This window comes from Dama dama, chromosome 3, assembly GCF_033118175.1.
Source record: "Dama dama isolate Ldn47 chromosome 3, ASM3311817v1, whole genome shotgun sequence".
Classification (NCBI taxonomy): domain Eukaryota; kingdom Metazoa; phylum Chordata; class Mammalia; order Artiodactyla; family Cervidae; genus Dama; species Dama dama.
In genome coordinates this window covers 58,203,337-58,228,572 of record NC_083683.1, presented here as the reverse complement: position 1 = coordinate 58,228,572, position 25,236 = coordinate 58,203,337, and the positions used below count along the sequence as shown (strand labels likewise).

Genomic DNA, 25,236 nt, shown 5'->3' with positions numbered 1-25,236 from the left:
CTAACACATATATATGGAATTTAGAAAGATGGTAACGATAACCCTATATGCAAAACAGAAAAAGAGACACAGAAATACAGAACAGACTTTTGAACTCTCTGGGAGAAGGCGAGGGTGGGATGTTTCGAGAGGAATCGGGTGGAGAGGGAGGTGGGAGCGGGGATTGGGATGGGGAAGACGTGTAAATCCATGGCTGATTCATATCAATGTATGACAAAACCCACTGAAATGTTGTGAAGTAATTAGCCTCCAACTAATAAAAAAATAAAAAAAAATAAAAAAAGGAAAAAAAAAATATGTTACTGTGAAGTAACTATTACAATGTGCTTCCAACTCCAACAGAAGGGGAAGCGCATGAACACTATTAATAGTAATTCTTGCTCTATTAGCATAAATATGGAGAATTTGGAGGTTAATGAGTGAAATAATAAACTGCATTATGAAAACTCTACTATTTCAGTGTTAATACATTGAAACAAACCTTTGTGGCTCCATCTTTCCAGAGTTATTGCCCTGAGATGTTTATGGGTTTTGTCATGATCCCAACTACATCTGTTTGTTTAGTGATTGACAATATTGCTTCCTCTCCAAAGTGTTTTTGCCTTTCTAGGCAGAATTGATTACTCCATCCTCCTACACCATTTGGGCAACATTTCTATTCTGGCTGTTGTTGTTGTTTAGTTGCTAAGTCATGTCCTCTGCAACCCCATGGACTCTTACATTGGACATAATTACTCATTATATGTATCTTCTCTGGTCCATGACCTCTTTGATATTATATGATCTTCCTTATTCTTTCCTGGTTCCTGGCATTTAGCTCACTGCTTGACATCAATAAGTTTCACAGTTAAATATGATTTTAAAATAGTCTAAGCAGTGTTTCTCAAAGTGTGGTCCTGGTATCACTTACATCAGAATCACCTGTTTGCTAGAAGTACAGATTCTTGGGCCCAACAGAACCCACTTAATCAGAATCCTCAGGGTGGAGCACAAGATGCCACATTTCTCACAAGGACTCGGGTGATTGCTACGCATAATGAAGTCTTTCCGTAAAAGCATTTTTTGGAGACATAATTCATATACCATACAATTCACTTATGTGAGGTATACCATCACAGAGTTTGTTTTTATTTGTTTAATTCACAGAGTTGTACAACCATCAGTGATGAAAGGCATGTGGGCAGATGTGTTTGGGTTTGAATCTTGCTTCTTTAATATCTATAAATCTCAGTTTTCCTCCTCTGTAACAAAGGAAGAGTAATATCTTTCTGAGTTATGAGAGTAACACTGAGCACTTTATCACGTGCGAAGCCCTGGGCTTTACAACAGCCATGTGACGGGGATACCACTACTTCTATCTCGCAGGTGAAGTTAAGGAATTTACCCAAAGCCATAGAGTAAGCGCTCCAGCTGGATATGAACCCCAACACTTTGGCTCTGTAGGCAGCCCTACAGAATCTTTTCTGTAAGGATGCGGGATAAGTATTTCTAGCAAGGGCAACATTTTCATTATCCCCCAAACAAACTTCATACCCTTTTCTTTTCTCATGCCTTCCAACACTTCTGTCGCTACAGATTTGCCTAACTGGACACTTCATATGAATGGCCTCATGCAATATGAGGTTGTGATGGCTTCTTTCACTTAGCATAATGTGGTCAGGGTTCATCCATGTCGTAGCATGCATCAGGACCTCATTGCTTTTTATTGCTGAATAATACTATATTATGTGAACATACAACATTTTATTTATCCATTCATTAGGTGATGAATATTTTGGTTGATTCTACCCTTTGAGCTATTATGAGTAATACTGTTACAAACATTTGTGTACAGCTTTTGTGTGGACACATGTTTTTATTTTTCTTACATATATACCTAGGAGTAAAATATCTGAATCATATAGTAACTTTAGGTTTTGCCTTTTGAGGAATTACCAGATTGTTCTTCAGTAGCTGTATGTACCATATTATATCCCTACCATCGAAGTATGAAGTTTCCAATTTCTCTACATCCTTGCCAACACCTTCTACTATCTTTCTTTTAAATTATGATCATGTGGATATGAAGTGGTATCTCACCATGGTTTTGATTTCCCTGATGCCTAATGGTGTCAGGCATCTTTTCATATGTTTGTTGGCTATTTGTATATCTTTTATGGAGAAATGTCTATTCAAGTCCTTTGCTCATTTCAAAATTGAGGTATTTGTCTTTATATAATTGAGTTATAAGTGAGTTCTTTATATATTATAGATACAAATCCTTTATTATGTGTATAATTTATAAATTTTTCTCCCAATTTGTGTCAGTGTCATCTTTTTAGTTTTTTATGGGTTGGGAAGAGCCCCTGGAGAAGGAAATGGCAACCCACTCCAGTATTTTTGCCTGGAGAATCCCATGGATGGAAGAGCCTGGTGGGTTACAGTCCATGGGGTTGCAAATAGTCGTACATGACTGAGCGACTTCACTCACTTAGAAGCACAAAACTTTTAAATTTTGATCAAGTTCAATTTTTTTTTTCTTTTGTTGCTTATACTTTTGGTGTCATATCTAAGAAACTATTGGTGAATTCAAGGTCATGAGGATTTACATCTGTTTTATGTGAAAAGTTTTATAGTTTTGGTTCTTACATTTAGAATATCCATTTTGATCTTATTTTGAATTAATTTTTGTATGTTGTATGAGGCGTATGTTGTATGTTATTTTATTTTTTGCATGTGGCTATCCAGTTTCTCAGCATCGTTTATTGAAAAGATTATTCTTTTCCCATGAATTATTTGACACCTTTAGTGAAAATTAATTGACCATAATGTGTGCTACAGTAAAGTTTAGAACCATATGTCTACTGGAATTGTGAGCAGACCATTGTAACAAGAGTAATACAAGATAAAATTACTAACCTTTGCCCACTCTAACGGTTATTAGTTTTTTTCTTCTTTTGGCTGCACCACTTGCAGGATCTTAGTTCCCCAACCAGGGATTGAACCTGGCCTTAGCATGAAAGTACTGACTCCTAACCACTCCACCGCCAGGGAATTCCACTTTAATGATTATTAGTCTTGAGCTGTGTTTGCAATTCCAAATTTGGTGTGTATATGGAAGTTGTGAGGATGGGAAATGTTGAGGGAGGGGTACGACACAAACTAGTTAATTCAAGAAACTTACTTGGCAAAATGGTCTTATAGCGATTTTTGGTTCCATGACGTGGAATGTCAATTTCTTTGGGATCCACAAAGTTCATTGGTATTTCCTGCAAAAATAAGTGATATCAAATACTGTATCTAATGCTGCCACAAAGAAAATCTTCATGGGGGGCCATCTGATCCAGAGCTCTATTGGACTTCAAAGTCATTTATGAAACAACAGACTACCACCTCTGGTTTGCCAACACCCTTCCTTTCCCAAACACATCAGCTGCACCCTGACAAGCTGACTCTAAGAAATGGCTTTGTGTGTTAGATAGTATTATTTGATATGTAGTTTTTAAAGAGACATAGAAACGTTTGGTTAGGTTTTAAGAATCCTGTTCTGACATAATTGCTGGGAATTTATAAACAGGTGGCTGAAAATTTTTTTTAAAGTGTATTTAGATTTCTTCCAATCTTTGTGTAGATTTAATACTAATTTTTTTTATTATGATAGATTCTGTTCTAACATTAATTGTGACTCTTTTAGGATTATGAAAAACTTCCCCTCAAATGGTAAATATAAAGGGCATTTTTGTTGATTTAAGTAATAATGATATGATGCATTTTTGTATTAAGGAATGGTTTTTAATTTTACTGTTCCATTTCTGGTTGTAAATGCAATATTTGTAGTGAAGGGCATTTAGACACTGTCTTCTAGCAATTAACAAGAATACAAATATATTTATTAAGTCAGAGTATATGCCAAATGATGGAGGAGGGAACATTTAGAGCAGGAATCACTCTACATGTTAGACCTAAAAGGTGAGCATCTGATGCTGACTGGAATAAAGGAAACTATAAGCCAAAGTTTTCAAAAGGTTCTGAACAAATATTTAAGGAGTTGATTATACAAAATGGTATGTTCTCTAACTTAAAATTCTGCAAAGGATTGCTTAGATAAATGTGAATTAAAATACCTTTTATCCCTAGATCACATAAAATAATATTTTTGTTACCTACACTTTCTCCAAAAGAAAATAAAACTTGACAGCCTAGTATTCATTGAAATGAAAGAACTTATCTACAAATTTATTTAAATTGTCCTTGTTTTCAGGCAATCTGAAAATTCAAGAAAAGCCTGACTACACTATGAATTTAAGACTTGGTCCACAGAGAGGAGAAGCTTACTTTAAAAACGTCATTTCTGAAACTTGCATTATTTTAGACATTTATAATTTATTCCTGTTCTTTGCTCCAACTAAATGTTAAAAGTTCATATTTTCAAGTTACCAAAGTAAGCAAAATTGTTGACTGTTCAGTAGAAACCACATGTTCATGCTTAGTAATTTCAAACAGGTTAGCCTGTTTTGGCAAAGTCGTGATTAGCTTTATTCCTCCCATTCTTTCTTGTTTTCTGACACACACTGACAATTTATCATCTTCCAGCATTCTCTCTTTCTATTCATTGTTGGCCTCAACCTCCCTTTCAAGGAAGTAGTCTATGTTAAAGGCTTACCTCACTGAACTATCTGCAGTTCAAGAAACATACCTTTGACCACTTACATGATCACTGATTGGTTTGTTTATCCCCCCAGGTTTCATTTTTTTTCATACATAAAGAGATGACATGCTACAAAGTCTAATTTTTAAAACTACATGCTTGGTATTTTACTTTGGACACTTAATAGTTGATGAAAGTAATAGACCAAACCTATGGCTGGCTCATGAAAGGGTGGTTGCAAACACCTGACTTACCCTAGAGTGTTCAATTTATCATACCCAATGGATATGCTTAAAATGTACAACTGCTTTAAGATGCAAGTGGTTCTATAAAATGGATATTCCCCTTGGGAAACAGTTGGACCTAAGAAGGTCTAATGTGTCTCCATGCTCTCTGGATAAAATGTGTTTTATGCATTAAGTTACTACCAGCAACAACGATGGGTCATCATCATTTTTAGCTGAATGAAACTCACCATTATTTTTAGCCTACATTTAGTCTTCCTTTTGTGTTTCTTATTTCATTAAAAGGCACTATATGCACCCTGTTGCTAAGTCTAAAAATGGGGATGTCGTTCCTAACCTCCTTTTTTCTTGGTTGACTTACCTCATTAAGGCCACTTCTTGTAGACTCCTATAGACCCTTCCAATTTTCATTGCTACTTCTTTAGTTTTGACTAATCACAGCTTCATAGGATAATCTCTAGAGTCTCCAAAATACCTCTTTCCAATGCAGACTCTACTGCCGATAGTAATTTTTAAAAACTTTTTATTTTATATTGGAGCATAGCCTAGTAACAATGTTGTGATAGTTTCCGGTGGACAGAAAAGGGACTCAGCCATACATGCAATGTATCGGATCCCCCCTAAGCTCCCTCTCATCCGGGCTGCCACATAACATTGAGCAGAGTTCCCTGTGCTATGCAGTGGGTCCTTGTTGCTTCTCCATTTAAAATATAGCAGTGTGTACCTCTCGATCCCAAACTCCCTAACTGGATAGTAACATTTTTTAAACACAAGATAAATCCAAACCCTCAGTAACATATTAAGTCTTAGATTTGTTTTATATCTGAGGCTCAATTTTTGTTACTTCCCACCTTAATTTTAATACTCCTGTCAAATTGAACAATTTAATTTCCCAAATAGTGACAAGCAAGCCTGCTCTGTCATCCTGGAATGGTCAGCTCATTCTTGCCACTTCTTTGCCTGGCCAGCTTCTATACCCTCTGCCTTAATTTAGGTATCATCCTGGTTTGAACACTCACCAATAGCTGATGAGATGCAGGGTGGATCTGAAATCTTTGCACTTAACCTTTAGAACTGTAATCATTTTACTATGAGCTGACAGTGTCCTTTTGGAATGTGCCTCTAGTGGCTAGAATATCAAAATGCCTCCTGAAGAGTGAATAACAAACAGCAAGCTTACCATGAATTCACTTTGGAGTAAATGTGAACTTGCCACGACGTCCCTCAGCTGCGACCTTGTGAGAATTCGGCTGGCTGACTGCAGGTACTCCATGGCTACCTTCTCCCGTGGGGTTGGTATGGCCACAAAGGGTTCAACGTTGCCCAAGCTACTCATGTCCAATGTGAGAGATACGTTGGACCCTCGCCTACATTGGAGGAAAATGCTATTAGGTTTAAACACTGTATGGATTGTTTTCAGCAGATCAGTTTGTCTTCCTGTATATACACATAATTCAGCGAGAACTATTATAGAAATAACGACCTTCTTTTAGGGTACCATAATTGATGATAGCAATTACTGTAGTTTCTCTACAGCAAACTGACAGTTTTGTTGTTGGAGAAACCACTCTGAACTGAGAAAATGAACTATAGTTTATTAAGGGATATAGCTGCTATGGAAATAATAAGATGGCTAATAAATGAATAAGAAAGGCTAATAAGTGAAAAATTCAGGAAAAGTAAACAGCATTTGAATTGAGGAATAAGATGTAACACAAACCTACTTTATCTGTATATCTGACAGTCCAGTATAAAAATTCTGTATCCACCCTAGCTAATATTTTTGACATCAATATATTATACTTATGATTTTACTAAACACAGGAAGCTCAGAGGAGAAAAACAATCTATTTATTTTAGTTCAAATGATTGCCATTGAAATAGAATTTAAAAGTTCAAAATGTATTTTTTATAGTTTCTGGTAAATTCCTAAAAGATAACTTTTTCATTCTGTATACATATGTATATATTTTGTCCTGTATATGTATGTATGCATATATGTATGTACTTGCATATGTATGTATTTAATTCTGTGATAAACTTACAACAGGAAGACCACAGACCCTTATACTAAATTACAATTGAACCTCTCTCTGTGATTTCCCTCTTGTTGGGAGGCAAGGTGTGGTTCTTCCAGCATATAAAGGCTCCCTGTGTCCTGAACAGAAGGTGTGAGTGCCTCTTACTAATAACATTAGGTGTATGGAATCAAGGAGTAACTATCAAATAGCATGTATTGAGGGTCAAATAGCACATTAAAGTGCTGCAGTCAATATGCCAGCAAATTTGGAAAACTCAACAGTGGCCACAGGACTGGGAAAGCTGAGTTTTCTTTCCAATCCTAAAGAAAGGCAATGCCAAAGAATGTTCAAACTACTGCACAATTGCACTCATCTCAGACGCTGGCAAAGTAATGCTCAAAATTCTCTAAGCCAGGCTTTAATAGTATGTGAACTGAGAACTTCCAGATGTTCAAGCTGGATTTAGAAAAGGCAGAGGGACCAGAGCTCAAATTGCCAACATCTGTTGGAACATATAAAAAGCAAGAAAATTCCAGAAAAATATCTACTTCTTCTTTATTGACTATGCCAAAGCCTTTGACTGTGTGGATCACAACAAACCGTGGAAAATTCTTAAAGAGATGCGAATACTAGACCACCTTACCTGCCTCCTGAGAAATCTGTATGCAGGTCAAGAAGTAACAGTTAGAACCAGACACAGAACAATGGGCTGGTTCCAAATTGGGAAAGGAGGTATATTGTCAAGGTTGTATATTGTCACCCTGCTTATTTAACTTATATGTAGGCTACAACATGCGAAATGCTGGGCTGGATGAAGCAAAGGCTGGAATCAAGATTGCTGGGAGAAATATCAATAACCTCAGATATGCAGATGACACCACCCTTATGGCAGAAAGTGAAGAGGAACTAAAGAGCCTCTTTGATGAAGGTGAAAGAGGAGAGTGAAAAAGCTGGCTTAAAACTCAATATTCAAAAAATGAAGATTATGGCATCCGGTACCATCATTTCATGGCAAATAGATGGGGAAACAATGGAAACAGTGACAGACTTTATTTTCTTGGGCTCCAAAATCACTGCAGATGGTGGCTGCAGCCATGAAATTAAAAGACGCTTGCTCTTTGGAATAAAAGCTATGACCAACCTAGACAACACATTAAAAAGCAAAGACATTACTTTCCTGACAAAGGTCCACCTAGTCCAAGCTATGATTTTTCCAGTAGTCATGTATGGATGTGACAGTTGGACTATAAAGAAAGCTGAGCACCGAAGAAGATGCTTTTGAACAGTAGTGTTGGAGATGACTCTTGAGAGTCCCTTGCGCTGCAAGGAGATCAAACCAGTCAATCCTGAAGGAAATTAATCCTGAATATTTACTGGAAGGACTGATGCTGAAGCTGAAGCTCCAATACTTTGGCCTCCTGATGTGAAGAACTGACTCTTTGGAAAAGACCCTGATGCTGGGAAAGATTGAGGCAGGAGGAGAAGGGAACGACAGAGGATGAGATGGTTGGACGGCATCACCAACTTGATGGACATGAGTATGAGCAAGCTCTGGGGATTGGTGATGGCCAGGGAAGGCTTGCATGCTGCAGTCTACAGGATCACAAAGAGTCGGACATGAATGAGCAACTGAACTGACTGAGGGTCAAGGCCAGAGAGTGTATTTAAAGAATTTTTAAATTTAAAGGGGACTGAGGTGTGTGTCAGGTGATCAAATTTGGTGCCAAGTGGTTACTGTCCCAGGAAAATGAAGAGCTGGCCTATACGAGCCAAAATGAATCCAAGTAGAGAGAATACAAGCAGACAGTTCAGTTCAGGTTCAGCTCAGTTGCTCAGTCACACCATTGTGTTCAGTGCCCCTGGCCCCGCAGTAGGCCCCTGTTGACCCAAGCCTCCACCAGAGACTCCTGGACACTCACAGGCAAGTCTGGCTCAGTCTAGCATATTACTTCCTTTAAATGGTGTTTAACATGTATGAAGCACTACATCAAGAAACGCTGAAGTGGTTAGAGCTTAATTTTAAGGAATAGAAAATGATTAGAACACACAACAAAAAATTCATTAAACGAAAATATGTCAGTTCTTTCCTCTCACGAATCTGCCTCCAGTTGCCGTGTTGGTGTCTCATTCTTCATTTTGATATGTGATGCTGTCATTTTCATTAATTTCTAAATGGCTTGTAGTTGTAGTTTAATTCTTGCTTTAACTCGAGGGTAATTTAGCTGTTTGCCCACTCATTTTCCTTATTAATATCTAGTACATGAAATGTACATAGAAATCAGGATGAACTAGATTTCTAATCATTGGAATTTCTTGATGTTTTCTTTGAGACAAAAACTATAATAAAAGTTTCTAAATATTTCATACATGCTTTTGCTGGCAGCTGGTTTGGCTACTAAACATGGATCTATTGATAAATATGTCTACACATCATATACATGTACATATATACATATCTATCACCTTATATATTATATTCTGATATATTATTAAAAATACTATTCCAATCTATTTTCTTCTTACTTTTTTCCTATTGGATTCCTCATAGCCTGAAATATATATGCGAGTCTTCCACAGAATTGTTTGTTATTTCTCATTATATTTCTAATAATTTTTACTTTATATGTTTCAGCTATTATGTTGTTTGAAGAGATTCGTAAATATAGTTTCACTGTAAGTTTATCAATATTAAATAAATAATTTCTCATTAATTTTATGTCTAGCCTCACATCTGACTTTTCCCCCCAGTTTTACTGAGACACAACTGATACATAGCATTGTATTAATATAAGTTTAAGGCATATTGCATAATGATTTGACTTACATATATTATAAAATGATTAACAATAAGCTTAGTTAATATCTGAATAGACACCAAAAACAGTTTTCTCCTGGTGATGGGAACTCTTGGATCTACTCTTAAAAGCTTTCAAATATACCATGCTGCCGCTGCTGCTGCTACTAAGTTGTTTCAGTCGTGTCCGACTCTTTGCGACCCCATGGACTATAGCCTACCAGGCTCCTCCGTCCATGGGATTTTCCAGGCAAGAGGACCAGAGTTGGGTACCATTGCCTTCTCCACAGATATACCATAGACCAGTGTTAATAGTCATCATATTTCACGTCACATCCCTAGTACACGTTTAGGTTACAACTGAAAGGAGAAGGAGATGACAGAGGATGAGGCGGTTGGATGGCATCACTGACTCGATGGACATGAGTTTGAACAAGCACTGGGAGCTGATGATTGACAGGGAAGCCTGGCGTGCTGCAGTCCATGGGGTCGCAGAGAGTCGGACACGACTGAGAGACTGAACTGAACTGATTCAATTCACACTCCCCTAACCCCCACATTCGACTTCAAAATTTAGTATTGACTATCTGCCTTTTTTGAGCATGTTCCTAAAAAAGCTTTCCAGTTCCCGTTATTATTTTTAACTCTTCTGAATCATTGTATTAGGGGTTGGGGGATAGCATAATGGCCACTCCATAAAATAATCACCTACCTGATAAGAGGGCTGGTTGCTCCCACCAGGTTTTCCTTCTTGGGGCCTGTCAGTGGTGACTGACAGAGTGCCTGTGTTTCTGAGCAGGAGATAAGTAGTTGAGGAGGAGCAAAGGGTGCTTCTACATTCATGCCAAGAATTTTAATCTATTTCTAGTGGGAAAGTGGTTTTTAAAGTTTCTCAGTCCAGTTCTCTTGGCCTTTAAATTGCAGAAATTCCTAATTCTGAAAATAGTTTGCCTATTGGCCTTATATTTTTACTATATTTATAAGAATTTGACTTTGCTGGTTACATAGATACTTGAGTAAGGAGCTGGGAGAGGTGGCTTAAGGGACTTCTGATCAGATGCCATTATTCTGTTCAGTCCATTTTTAGCCCTAAAACATAGAAGTATCTGCAACCTGCCAACTGAGGGACACTCAGTGCTATTAGATGATGGTTTAGTAGAAAGCAAGGTCTCTTCATCAAGAGTGATCAGAGCAGATGTATGAACGAGAATGAATTGAGTTGGGTCTTGAAGAGAAAAGATAAATTTTGAGTAGACAGTTATTTCAGAGACAGAGTCTGGCAGGAAAACAAAAATGTGGGAGCAGGAAATGATAAGGCATCTTTGAGAAATCACACATCAGCAGTCTGAGCTAGAGTTATGTTGTGTAAGATGTATTTTGCAACTGGGGGGCAGGGTCACGTAGGAGAGCTGAAAAGAGAAGCAAGAGTTATAGAAACAAGAGTATTAAAAAACTACCCGAATCCAGAAAAGAGAGAATTCAGAGCATCGAGTTATATCAGCTTCTATTTTGGCTTCTTGTGGCATACTCTACCCAAACCTGGAGGATTAAAAGTCTTTGGGATCCTTGTCTTAGGTCCTTTTGATCTAATGTGTAAAATTTGTATACTACGGCTGATTCATGTTGATGTATGGCAGAAACCAACACAATATTGTAAACCAATCATCCTTCTATTAAAAATAAATAAACCAAAAAAAATTTTTATAAGGATTCTGTGATAAACTGAGAGCCAAGAAAGCATTTTCATGCAAACTGACTTGGTCAGGAAGAATGACTTTTGTTTGGCAAGGGAAGGAAGAAAGGAAACAAATACTATTTATTAAACATCTAACTACTTGCCAAGCACTGTTCTAAGCACTTTCACATATGATATCGCAACTTTCAAGCAGCTCTCTGAGGCCTTATTTTCCCTCATTTCATAGGTGAAGAAATAACTAATAGGAACACCATAGCAGACTAAAGATTCAACCCATGTTAGAACATAGAACCCAAGCTCTTTCTGCTTTGCCACACAAAAGCAAGGTAAAGTGGGCAGGTTACGCTAGTCTGTGCAGTGCTCTATGTAGAGTTGGGGTCAGTTGTTGGTAGTAAAGTTAGGATTGCTGCTGCTAAGTCGCTTTAGTGGTGTCCGACTTTTTGCGACCTTATGGACTATAGCCAGCCAGACTCCTCTGTCCGTGGGATTCTCCAGGCAAAAATACTGGAGTGGGTTGCCCTGCCCGCCTCCAGGGGATCTTCTTGACCCGGGGATCAAACCCACATCTCCTACGGCTCTTGCATTGCTGGTGGATTCTTTACTACTGAACCACTGGGGGAAGCCCAAAGTTAGGATTATTGAAGTATAATGTGGAAACAGTACAATTTTCAAGTCACAAATTCAATCTTTACAGTCATGCTTGCCTGGTCTCAAATCCTGCCTCTCGCAAGAGCTTGTGATGGACTTTTTGGTCTGGCTAGACTTTGTACATCTCAATTTCCTTCTCTTTTGTGAAATAAACAATTCAATGTACTAACTTCAGAGGATTATTATAAGAGTTAATCAGATAGTTTAAGTAAACTGCTTATAAAATGAGATGCTTGGCCAGTGTTTAATTTGGGTCGTAATGAATAAAGTTCTATATAACTCTCACCTTCTAATACTTCTCTAAGGGATTCACTTTAAGTGATCACCACAAAAACTAAAAAATTGTTTTACTGAGATTAACTTTAACATTTTGAAACCAATGGATAGAATCTATACTTCGTCACTAAAGCAAAATACATCCTTCTTGATAACCTGTTTCTCTTTTTCATTTTATTACGGCAAATCCATGTGCCTGGAACCCTAAGCAGTTCCAGAACACTTTACCTCAACATCTCAGACATGTCTCAAAGTTTAATTATGGAGTCAAACTGGCACAGGCTGTTGACCTTATAGAAAACACTTTCCACAAAACACAGGCCTTATCATGAGGGCTCTTGTACCCTGACTATAAAATACTGCCATAGGATGTCATGAGCTTGGAAAAATCTCCACTTTGGTTAATTCTTATTTTTGAGGAATAAACAATATTTAGGTCAACTGAAATATAGAGGAATTAGGAAATAAATCAGTAGAATCAACTTACAAATGTGTACACTTCTTAGTCATGTCTTGAGTTGGAGAGAAGAGATTAAATATGCATACATATCTATTTTAAAGTATTAATTTTTCTATTATAAAAGTAACATATTCATTGTAGAAAATTTAAAACTTAGGGGTTTTAAAAAAAGAAACTAAAATGACTCAGTCACATAAATAATGTCACTAATATTTAAACTGATATTTCAGTTTTGCAATTTTATGGGCAGTATGGGCAGTGACATTGTTTTAATTTTTACTTCTTTGGTTAGAGATGAGGATAAACACATTTTCATATGACTATTCATTTATTGGTCCTTACCTTGGACAATTGTCTGTTCATGCTCTTTTTAAATTTATATTCTGGCATTAATGTACTTATAGAATTCTATGATATAAGATACTAATTATTTCTCAGACATATCTGCTGCATATACATAGCTTACTGTTATCATAAACTATTAAGGATTTTTTTAAAGTATGTTTACATCTAGTCAAACATTAAATTTTATAAATTAAATATGAAAACAAATTAAAGAGGAAAAGATGCTGTTCTTTTCTTTTGTATTTTCTTGCACTGATTTAAAATCCATAGAAATTCTTCTCCTGGGAGTTTGGATTGGTTTTTAAAGAGTTAATCTTTTAATCTATTTGTAATTGATTTTGAAGTGTGATAAAGGTGAGAATAACCTAGGATTTTCCCCCTCAAATAGGTTACCAATGTTTCTAACAAAATTTACTAAACAATCTGGAGAAAGGATGTGTTTTATAAATATGCAAATATTAGGTTTTTACCCAGCTGTGTGCTGAGTCCCTAAGTCGTGTCCAACTGTTTTGTGACTCCACGGACAGTAGCCTGCCAGGCTTCTCTGTCCATGGGATTTCCCAGGCGAGAGTACTGGAGTGGGTTGTCATCTTCTCCTCCACAGGGTCTTTCTGACCCAAGGACTGAACCTGCATCTCTTGTATCTCCTACATTGGCAGGTGGATTCCTTACCACTGAGCCACCTGGGAAGCCTTTTAACTAGCTATCCCTGACTAATGGTCTAGAGGAGAGAGAAAATACCACTTTACTGAACTAAAGAATGTACATCTGTTCCACAGGATCCATAAGCCAAATGTTAAGACATAAGGCCAGAATCAGAAAGACATTTCAATAAGAAGACAAAACAGATACAAGAAATTAAGAGAAAATTTAAATTAAGGGACAGGAAAAAAGTTTAAAGGATTTAGAGAAAAAAAAATAAACAGAATCCACAGAAATAACTGAAGGAAATCTGGCCCTTTAATAAAAACTGATGCGGAAAGCTAAGAACACAAAGTCTTATTAAAAACTTTGTCTCTTTTTTTGTAACATAACTCTGGACAAACTGTTTAGACCTTTTTTAGGTCTCATGATTGCTCTTGGACAAAAGGGAACATAATAAAAAGCTTTATCAAGCTCCCACTGTAGCACCAATTTTTATTTATGCCAAAAAATAAATAAGAGGGAGGAAATTCAAAAGATACCGATGCAAACAATTGAAGGAAAAAGCAAATTCTTAAGGAAAGGTAAAAGGAATGCAATAAACAGCATGTTAATTACAATTAAGTAAAAAGGAAAACTTGTATAAATATTATGGACCAGAGCTACACATTCATTTCAACAAGAGAATATAAACAACTCTGTTGAGATTTTTCAATTTTTGCCTTGCTGCTCCTAACGACCAAGAGGTGAAAAGAAAATACAAGCTAAAAATACAAGAAGTTGAGTGTTGGAATAATTCAGAAACTAGGCATTTATTTTCCTGGTGGTTCGGGCAATATGCTGGATTTTAGAAGCTAGATTTAGGCAGAAAAGCTAATTTCCAGTATTGTGACCATGACTCTAACCCTCACATATGGCTGCTATTTTTGCAGTATTGCGACCACCAAGAGCACTGGACTTCAAGCATGGTCCCTCATTTCATACCCAGTAAAGAATGGAAATGGGAGTAAGAGAACAAAATGAGACAGTGATCCTTTTGCCTGGAGTCCAGGAAGATGTACTTCTGAAACTACTAGATTATGAAATTATGTTTCAGTGGGAAATGGTGGCAGCTGCTTATCTCAAAGTACTTGAAATGGGAACGGAAAAATATGCATCAAAAGATTATAAGAATTTAGTACAGAATGAAGGCAAACAGCTCTTTGAGAGCTTTCTCAATCTTATTTTTTTTTTTCTTGGTCTTGTCAAAAATAAGCACAATTTTTTCAGAGCTGTCCTTATCAGTATACACATCTAATTCAACTTGGTGAGAAGCAAGAAGTTGAACAGTGAAGTCTTCTCCAAATCTGAAATGTTTCGAGTCTGAGACCTTCAGGTCAATCTGTTCATCATGTGTTTTGATCACAGTGGTCACAAATCTGATAAACTGTGCTTGATTGTAAAGGTGATCTTAAGATCCATGACCACCAACTTGATTTTTCTTAGTTCATTTGCTCATCAAATTTGTCCACATATTTAGTTTTCAAGAAGATTTCTAATAAAGATGAAAAAAAAAAAAAAAGAAGTTTAAACTCATTTGAATAACAAAGGAAAAACATGGAAATAGAGAAATAGAATTCCTTTAGATTGACTGGCCTCCACAGTTCTCTGAAACTCGAGATTCTATGATTTTTAAGTTCCAAGGGTTATGATATTAAATGAATAGTTTGCTGTTTCCCTCCATCTCTCTACCTTCAAATAAATTATATACAGTGCTAACTCCCATCCTGGATCATGAAGGCAATTAAAAACAAAAGAGGATATGGGATGCTAAGTTAAACTGTGAATTAAATTCATAGCTCTTGGAAAGTTAAATGGTGACATAAATACAGTATTACTAATATATAGAAGCTGAAATGAATGACTAGGTATTGTGATTGTCTATAATAAAATTCCCCAAAGGAAAGACATATGTTAAGTATGAAAGACACCAGACCCAGGAAGATGACAAATCAATTTTGCTCTGAAGTAAGAAGAAAAATCTTATAATGTGAAGAATATTTCTTGGTGTGAGAAATGATTGATTTCCCTACTTGAAAGCACCTATTTCACTAGGTAGAACATTCTTGTTCCTTTTGAGGGATTAAATAAATATTTTTAATTCATACAATGATATCTGACCTTTTACATATGTACAGCATGAGGCAAACTTTACTACACCCCTTTTTATTATTATAAAAAGTAAAAATCAAAACAAGCAGTAAAAAAAATAAATTGAACTCGTTACATTGTTCTTTGAGCATTGACCTTGGAATCTGAGTTTCAGTCAGCGCTTTGCACTTCACTTAAGCTTTTTTGGCCTCAGATTCCTTCATTTGCAAATGGAGATAATAATAAAACACGTGGAATTGGTTCACAAGATAAAAGGTAAAGAAGCAAAAAATAGACAAACATTTCTAGCCTACTAACTGACACATAATATATGAATGACTATAATACTTAATAACGGTAACATGGGAATTCTTACTGCACTCCATGCCATGACTGCCTGGGAGCTATATGGCATACACTGATAAACGTTTGAAGAAGGTAACCTCAGGAAGCTGGTTAGTGATGGAGAGTCAGTAGCAGCATTACATATGCAAAGTCAGTGGTCACCTAAGTTGGGACCATATTTTATTCCGCAAGCCCTTAAAATTCTTACCTCCTATCCTTAAAATTAAAATTAGTAACTTTTTTCAGATTCAAAAATAATGCATCAACACTATAAAAATTAAAAATATAGATAACGAAAAGAAAACTATCCTATAATACCAACACTAAGAGTAATTGTTAATAACATTTCAAGTATCTGTCCTTTAAGTTTTATACATGTATATATGCATGACAAAATCTAGATTTTTTTGTCTACATGTTCATTGTGACTTGCTTTTTATTTAACTAAACATATTTTGAATGTCCTGTGTCTTCAAATTTACTTGAACACTAATTGCAAACACTCCACAGTACTTCACTGGATGGATGTATCATAGTTTACTTAACCAATACCAGAGGCTTCCCTGGTGGCTTGGACGGTAAAGCGTCTGCCTGCAATGCGGGAGACCTGGGTTTGATCCCTGGGTCGGTAAGATCCCCTGGAGAAGGAAATGGCAATCCACTTCAGTACTCTTGCCTGAAAAATCCCATGGACGGAGGAGCCTGGTAGGCTATAGTCCATGGGGTCGCAAAGAGTCAGACATGACTGATGACTTCTCTCTTTCTAACCAGTACCTTGTTTTTGGACAAGAAGTTGTTTTCAGTTTTTCACCATTATAGACTGGACTGCAAATGAACATCCTTAAATCGAAGGTTTGCGTATTTCCATGGGCTTCCCTGGTGGCTCAGCTGGTAAAGAATCCCCCTGCAAGGTGGGAGACCTGGGTTTGATCCCTGGGTTGGGAAGATCCCCTGGAGAAGGGAATGGCTACCCACTCCAGTATTTTGGCCTGGAGAATCCCATAGACTATACAGTCCATGGGGTCACAAAGAGTTGGACATGACTGAGCAACTTTCACTTCACTTCACTTCATGATTATTTTTTAGGTCAAGAAGTCTTAAAAACTAACTCAAAATCTCTGAGTTTGGATAAATCACTGGATGGAAGGAACATGGAAGAAGCATGAAGACTGACTGATTGAATTAGCTAAGACCCTCTTCACATCTTGCTCTGATCTATGTAGTAGATTCCTAGCAAACTTTCCTAACTCTAAAATCTCCTAGTCCAATACATTTTCTTCTAGATTTCATCAAAATGATGTTTGAGACACTGAAAATATGACAATAAAACCCACACATGGCTGCCCTTGGACATAAAATGCTTTCTCATTTATTCCCTCTGCATTTCCCCAGCCTCATCTCCTCTTGCATCCTAACCTAGATCTGTGCTCCCGGCAGGTCAATCAACCTACAACTCTGCTTTCTATGCCTGAAATGGGTTTGCCCCAGCCCTTTCAGATCCAATTGCCCAAATGCTACGGTCCCTTTCCTTGGAATCCTCTTAACAACTTTTTTTCCCCCCAAAATGTCTCCAGTAATATTATATTCACTAGAAAGGATGCACCCTAAAGTGTGAATTCCTTGAGGGCAAAGAATTTGACTTTACTCTTCCCTCTCCATCTAGTCTTAAACACATGGAAAGCAACATGTTTGTCATATGCATGGATAAATAGTTGCAAGTGAATTGGTGAGGGTAAGGCTATGTGTAGTTACTGTATTCTGCTGGCTTTTCCAACTCCCTGAAAACAAAAGAAGTGGGAAATCATGTTAGACAGGAGTTTGAAAATTTAGAATGGAGAAGCCAAGCTTATCTAGGTATAGTAAATATTACAGTAGACATTTAGTTTGAGTCCTAATGAATATCAGTGAAGTCTGAGCATTAACATCCTAAAGTGCTATGGTGATTTTGTTGGTAGAAAAGAAAAAAAAAAGTAGGGCTTTGTCTTATATCCGAGTATGATTAATTTTTTTACTCTTTTTTTGGCATTTGTTATTGTTTTGACTGTCACTCATGGTGAGGAGGCTGTTTCCCTTTAACAAAAGAACAAAATGATGGTAGCTCTAATTTTAGTTCCCAAGTTTAGTTTTTCCAAGCTCATACGTTAAGAAAAAGATGATGCTGAGGAAACATTAATAAGCCTCAATGAATAAATCATCCTTTTTGAAGTGAAATATCTTTCTTTGAATTTTAGCAGATTTATATACAAAAACACACACACAATACACTCACACAATGAAGGTTTCTCAGTAACATAGTACAATTAATAACTCTGTGTCACTTTAAAGCAACCAATTACCAAAGCACTCTTTTAGTAATGAACATTACAGCTGAATTAAATACTTTCACTTTCTTTCAAGATCTGAAATGACACACGCTTACAGTGATCTATAGAGCCCAGCTGAAATGCCAATCATCAAAAACATACAACTTCTCGGTATCTTCAGCTTCTTTTTTAAACAACATCTGGTTGTTCAACCTAAGTTTTAAAATCCAAACTCTACAATCCTGATGGAAATCAGCTGCTTTCTAGTTTAAGACTACTTTTTAAGTTTTAACTAGCAATGAAGGCATAATTTTACACCTCAGTGGTACACTATGAAGTAAAACTATAAACCAACCTATCTGACACTGTTAAGTCTGTATGTAAGAGAATCTAACTGCAAAAATGTAACAAGACTGTATTTTCACCTCTGACTGCAGCTAGAGTGAATGCCTTTTTTAAATGAAAAAAATAAATTTATTTATTTATTTTACTCTTGGCTGTTCTGGGTCTTTTTCTGCTGCATGGGCTTTTCTCTAGTTGCGAGAGCGAGGCCTACTCTCTAGTTGAGCATACTGGCTTCTCATTGCGGTGGCTTCTCTTGTTGTGGAGCATGGGCTCTAGGGCACTTGCGCTTCAGTAGTCATGGCACACGAGCTTAGCACACAGTGGCATGTGGGGTCTTCCTGGACCAGGGATCGAACCCATGTCTCCTGCGTTGGCAGGCCAATTCTTTACCACTGAGCCACCATGGAAGTCCCCTAGAGTGAATGTTGACAGTACATCTCAGGAAAGAAACTTACATAGAATATTCAAATATTTTGCTGTCTGTTATGGAATAGAATCATGCATAGGAAGTTTTAGGGGCAAAAAATATTTATTTATTTTTCAGAACACATTACTTTATACCAAACCCTTGAAATTCTTTTTAATCACTGGAGGAGAACATTTGTAAAATTCAAATTTCACAAAGAAAAGTTTCACATTTAAGGGAAGGAATTAGATAGTTTGAAAAAGTAATTAAATTTAAAGCCTATCTGAAAGCTTCCAGAAGTCCTTCTCAGTTATTTGATCTAAGAAGCAGATGTTTTAAACCATTCACTGGAGGCCATCATGGTCTCTTTTTACCTAAAATGAACTCTGTCAAAATTATGAAAATCTACTGCCTCCAGAACTTCCCCAAATGTTTACCCAGGAACAGTAATTTATTTAAATATGCATTCCTGTGTTTGTTCAGTGTTCATTTAAAAGTGCACCACCCAGCAATGCAGTCATGGGCTTTGGTCAGTTCAAATGTTCTAGGAATAAACCAGGATGATGGTGGCCATCTAAAATCACTGGCCTTTCACCTTGGAATTTCAGAGTAGGGAGTTGTTTCCTCTTGGCCAGAGAAGAGTAAATGACTTTGCAGGGTTACTCGGGGGCTGTGGACTCTATCTAAAGTGTTACCACTTCTCAGGTGGAAGGAACACCTCAATTACCTGGAAGCATTGTGTTAGTGAGAAGTGAAGAGGAGTGGCACTTGATCACGATGGTCTCATTCTCGCCAATGTAAATACACGATCATGTATCAGTCATGTCTAGTATAGGAATAGATGTTTAAACATAAATTATTGAACTGGGATTTTCCTGATAATCCAGCAGTTAAGACTTTGCCTTCCAATGCTGGGGGTGGAGGTTTGATCCCTGGTCAGGGAGCTAAGATCCTGCAGGCCTCATGGCCAAAAAACCAGAACATAAACAAGAGAACATAAACAACCATTGTAACAAATTCAATAAAGACGTTAAAAATGGTCCACACTAAAAAAAAAAAACAACTAAAAAAAACCTCTAAAAATAAAATAAATTATAGAACAATGTTGCTAATTGCTCAATAAAAAACTATACAAAAAAGACCTTAATGACCCAGATAACCATGATGGTGTGATCACTCACCTAAAGCCAGACATCTTGAGTGTGAAGTCAAGTGGGCCTTAGGAAGCATCAATATGAACAAAGCTAGTGGAGGTGATGGAATTCCAGCTGAGCTATTTAAAATCATAAAAAAGGATGCTGTTAAAGTGCTGCACTCAATATGCCAGCAAATTTGGAAAACTCAGCAGTGGTCACACGACTGGAAAAGGTGAGTTTTCATTCCAATCCCAAAGAAGGGCAATGCAAAAGAATGTGTAAACTTCCACACAATTTGCACTCATTTCACATGCTAGCAAAGTAATGCTCAAAATTCTCCAAGCTAAGCTTCAACAGTATGTGAACTGAGATGTTCAAACTGGATTTAGAGAAGGAAGAGGACCCAGAGATCAAATTGCCAACACCTGTTGGATCATAGAAAAAGCAAGAGAATTCCATAAAAACATCTACTTCTGCTTTATTGACTACACCAAAGCCTTTGACTATGTGGATCACAACAAACTGGAAAATTCTTAAAGAGATGGAAATACCAGACCACCTTACCTGCCTCCTGAGAAATCTGTATGCAGGTCAAGAAGCAACAGTTAGAACCGGACATGGAACAATGGACTGGTTCCAAATTGGGAAAGGAGTATGTCAAGGCTGTATATTGTCACCCTGCTTATTTAACTTATACATAGACTACATCATGCAAAATGCTGGACTGGTTGAAGCACAAGCTGGAATCAAGATTGCTAGGAGAAATACCAATAACCTCAGATATGCTGATGACACCACCCTTATGGCAGAAGGTGAAGAGGAACTGAAGAGCCTCTTGATAAAAGTGAAAGAGGAGAGTGAAAAAGGTAACTTAAAACTCAACATTCAAAAAATGAAGATCATGGCATCTGGTCCCATCATTTCATGGCAAATAGGTGGGGAAACAATGGAAACAGTGACAGACTTTATTTTTTGGGGCTCCAAAATCACTGCAGATGGTGACTGCAGCCATGAAATTAAAGGACGCTTACTCCTTGGAAGGAAAGTTATGACCAACCTAGATAGCATATTAAAAAGCAGAGACATTACTTGGCCAACAAAGGTCCATCTAGTCAAGGCTATGGTTTTTCCAGTGGTCATGTATGGATGTGAGAGTTGGACCATAAAGAAGGCTGAGAGCCAAAGAATTTATGCTTTTGAACTGTGGTCTTGGAGAAGACTCTTGAGAGTCCCTTGGACTGCAGGGAGATCAAACCAGTCAATCTTAAAGGAAATCAGTCCTGAATATTCATTGGAAGGACTGATGCTGAAGCTGAAGCTCCAATACTTTGGCCACCTGATATGAAGAACTGACTCACTGGAAAAGACCCTGATGCTGGGAAAGATTGAAGGCAGGAGGAGAAGGGGATGACAGAGGATGAGATGGTTGGATGGCATCACCAACTCAGTGGACATGAGTATGAGCAAGCTCCAGGATTTGGTGAAGAGGTCAGGGAAGCCTGGCATGCTGCAGACCACGGGATCGCAAAGAGTCAAACATGACTGAGCGACTGAAAAACAGTGATTGAATGATGTTGCTAAAACTTAAAATAAGCCTTTTCCCCTCAAGTAACTGGGATTTGTTGATCTAATGCCACTCATAATAATTCATTTTTTATTTTTGGGCCTTCTCTTATCTACTGTCAGATGGAGTAAGTGCAAGATAAGCCTAAAAACAGAATAGCCATTCACCCAAGAAGAGATATCACGCATATCAGATGAAGTAAAGAGTTCTTTGGATACTGTGCTTTATTATCTTTATGATGTTCAAGGAGCAGATGGACTGGTAAAAAATAAATATTTCTGGAATGCAAAATGCCATACACATTTTTAAGAGTGAACTGAAATTTGTCATGTAAAGGATACTTTTATACTTGTGGTAGGAAATACATCCCTTTCCTTTTCCATAAATAAAAATGTTCTAAATTAGCACATTTCAACCAATTCAAATAAAGTGGAAAAATGTCAGAAGCACAATCCAACTAATTTTCTAGAAATAACCAACACTTTGATATAAAATTAAAGTTACATATTTTCTCCTTTTTTATTGAGGTATACTTTACAAACTTCAAGTATGAAAGCCCACTTGTTTAGTGTATAGTTCAGTAGTTTTTAGTATAGTTTGTGTGTTGTGTAAATAGCACAATAATCAATTTTTCAGCCATCCCTTGAACAACAAAGGAGAATTTGTGTATTTATTGAAAATAAAATCCATGTGTAAGTGGACCTGTGCAATTGAAATCTGTGTTGTTCGATGGTCAAGTGTATAATGTTTTCCTTAGCCACAAAAGGACCTCCATGCACTAGCAGTTACTCCCCATTCCTCCTTTTCCAAGGTCCCTGGAAACCACGAACCTACTTTCTGTGTCTATGAAATTTGCCTATTTTGGACATTTCTTATAAATGGAATCATACAACATATGGACTTTTGTATCCAACTTTTTTCGCTTAGCAAAATGGTTTTAAGGTTCATCCATGCTGTATTGATAGTAACTATCAGTACTTCATTACTTTTTATGGCACAGTATATTCTACTGTATGGCTACAAGGCATTTATTTATTTATCAGTTGGTGGACATTTGGATTGTTTCCACTTCTGGCTATTTTGGATAATTCTGCTAGGCACATTCAAATTTTTTTTTTGGTGTGTGGCCATACGTTTTCATTTCTCCTGGGTATACATGTAGGAGTGGGATTTCTTGGTCATATGGTAACTCTAGGTTTAACTTTCTGAGAAACAGTCCAGTGTTTTTCCAAAGCGGCTGCATCATTTTACATTTCTACCAGCAATATATGAAGGTTCTAATTTGCCCATATCCTTTCCAATACTTGTTACTGTCCATAGTTTTGATTAAAGCCATCCTAGTGGGTATGTTAGCAACAGTTAGAAGTGGACATGGAACAACAGACTGGTTCCAAATAGGAAAAGGAGTATGTCAAGGCTGTATATTGTCACCCTGCTTATTTAACTTATATGCAGAGTACATCATGAGAAACGCTGGGCTGGAAGAAGCACAAGTTGGAATCAAGAATGCCGGGAGAAATATCAATAACCTCAGACATGCAGATGACACCACCCTTATGGCAGAAAGTGAAGAACCAAAGAGCCTCTTGATGAAAGTGAAAGAGGAGCGTGAAAAAGTTGACTTAAAGCTCAACATTCAGAAAACTAAGATCATGCATCTGGTCCCATCACTTCATGGCAAATAGATGGGAAAACAGTGGAAACAGTGGCTGACTTTATTTTTTTGGGCTCCAAAATCACTGCAGATGGTGACTGCAGCCATGAAATTAAAAGACGCTTACTCCTTGGAAGGAAAGTTATGACCAACCTAGATAGCATATTAAAAAGCAGAGACATTACTTGGCCAACAAAGGTCCATCTAGTCAAGGCTATGGTTTTTCCAGTGGTCATGTATGGATGTGAGAGTTGGACTATAAAGAAAGCTGAGCGCCAAAGAATTGATGCTTTTGAACTGTGGTGTTGGAGAAGACTCTTGAGAGTCCCTTGGACTGCAAGGAGATCCAACCAGTCCATCCTAAAGATCAGTCCTGAGTATTCATTGGAAGGACTGATGTTAAAGCTGAAACTCCAATACTTTGGCCACCTGATGTGAAGAGCTGACTCATTTGAAAAGACCCTGATGCTGGGAAAGATTGAGGGCAGGAGGAGAAGGGGACAACAGAGGCTGAGATGGTTGGATGGCATCACTGACTCAATGGACATGAGTTTGAGTAAACTCCAGGAGTTGGTGATGGACAGGGAGGCCTGGTGTGCTGCGGTTCATGGGGTCACAGTTGGACACAACTGAGCAACTGAACTGAACTGAAGTGGGTATGCAGTGGTCTCTCATTTGGTTTTAACTGCATTTCCTTAAAGACTAATGATACTGAGTATCTACTTATGTACTTATCAGTGATTCTATTCAAATCCTTTGCCCATTTTAAAATTGGATTATGTTTTTAGTTTTGGGCTGAAAAGTTGTTTATGTATTTTAGATATGAGACCCTTATCAGATATATGATTTGCAAATATTTTCTTCCATTTTTTGATTTGTCTTTTCACTTGTCTGACAGTATCTGTGCTGGTTAATTTCATGTGCCAGCTTGACTGTGCCAGGGAATGTCCAGATATTTGGTCAATCACCATTCTAAATGTTCTAGGGTAAGACTAACATTTAAATCAGTTAACTGAGTAAAGCAAATTGCCCTCCATAACCAAAGTGGGCCTCATCTAGTCAATTGAAGGTATGAATAAAATAAACAGGTTATCTTCCCCAGTTAATAGAGAATTCTTCTTGTCTGACAGCCCTTGCACTAGAACATCAATGTTTTCCTGCCTGAGAACTTGAACTGAAACCCTGACACTTCCTGGGTTGCAAATCTGCCAGCCTCCATACTGGAACTACGTCAGCTCTCTGGGTCTGCAGTGTGACAGCTCACCCCACAGATCTCGGGACTTGCCAGCTTCTATAATCACATGAGCCAATTCTTTTCAATAAATCTCTTTATATAAATACACATGTATGTATGCATACCTGTGTGCTAAGTCGCTTCAGCCATGTCCGACTCTTTGAGACCCCATGGACTGTAGCCCACCAGGCACCTCTGTCCATGGGATTCTCCAGGCAAGAGTACTGGAGTGGGTTGCCCTCCTCCAGGGGATCTGCCCAACCCAGGGATCAAACTCTCATCTCTTATGTCTCTTGCATTGTCAGGCGACATTGTCGTTCTTCACCACTAGCACCACCTGGGAAGCCCACATGTATATGCACACA

At 37.4% G+C, this 25,236-nt stretch overlaps 1 protein-coding gene across 5 annotated transcripts in view; it reads right to left on the bottom strand.

Moving 5' to 3' along the window:
* Nucleotides 1–25,236, bottom strand: part of PTPRR (protein tyrosine phosphatase receptor type R) — a 268,355-nt gene that overhangs the window by 46,406 nt on the left and 196,713 nt on the right. For all 5 annotated transcript variants that reach the window (XM_061129965.1, XM_061129956.1, XM_061129968.1 and 2 more), the window contains 2 exons: nt 6,053–6,239; nt 3,164–3,248 (listed from right to left, as the gene is read on the bottom strand). In XM_061129965.1, the coding sequence (XP_060985948.1) occupies nt 3,164–3,248; nt 6,053–6,239 (272 nt within the window). The remainder of the gene's footprint in view (nt 1–3,163; nt 3,249–6,052; nt 6,240–25,236) is intronic.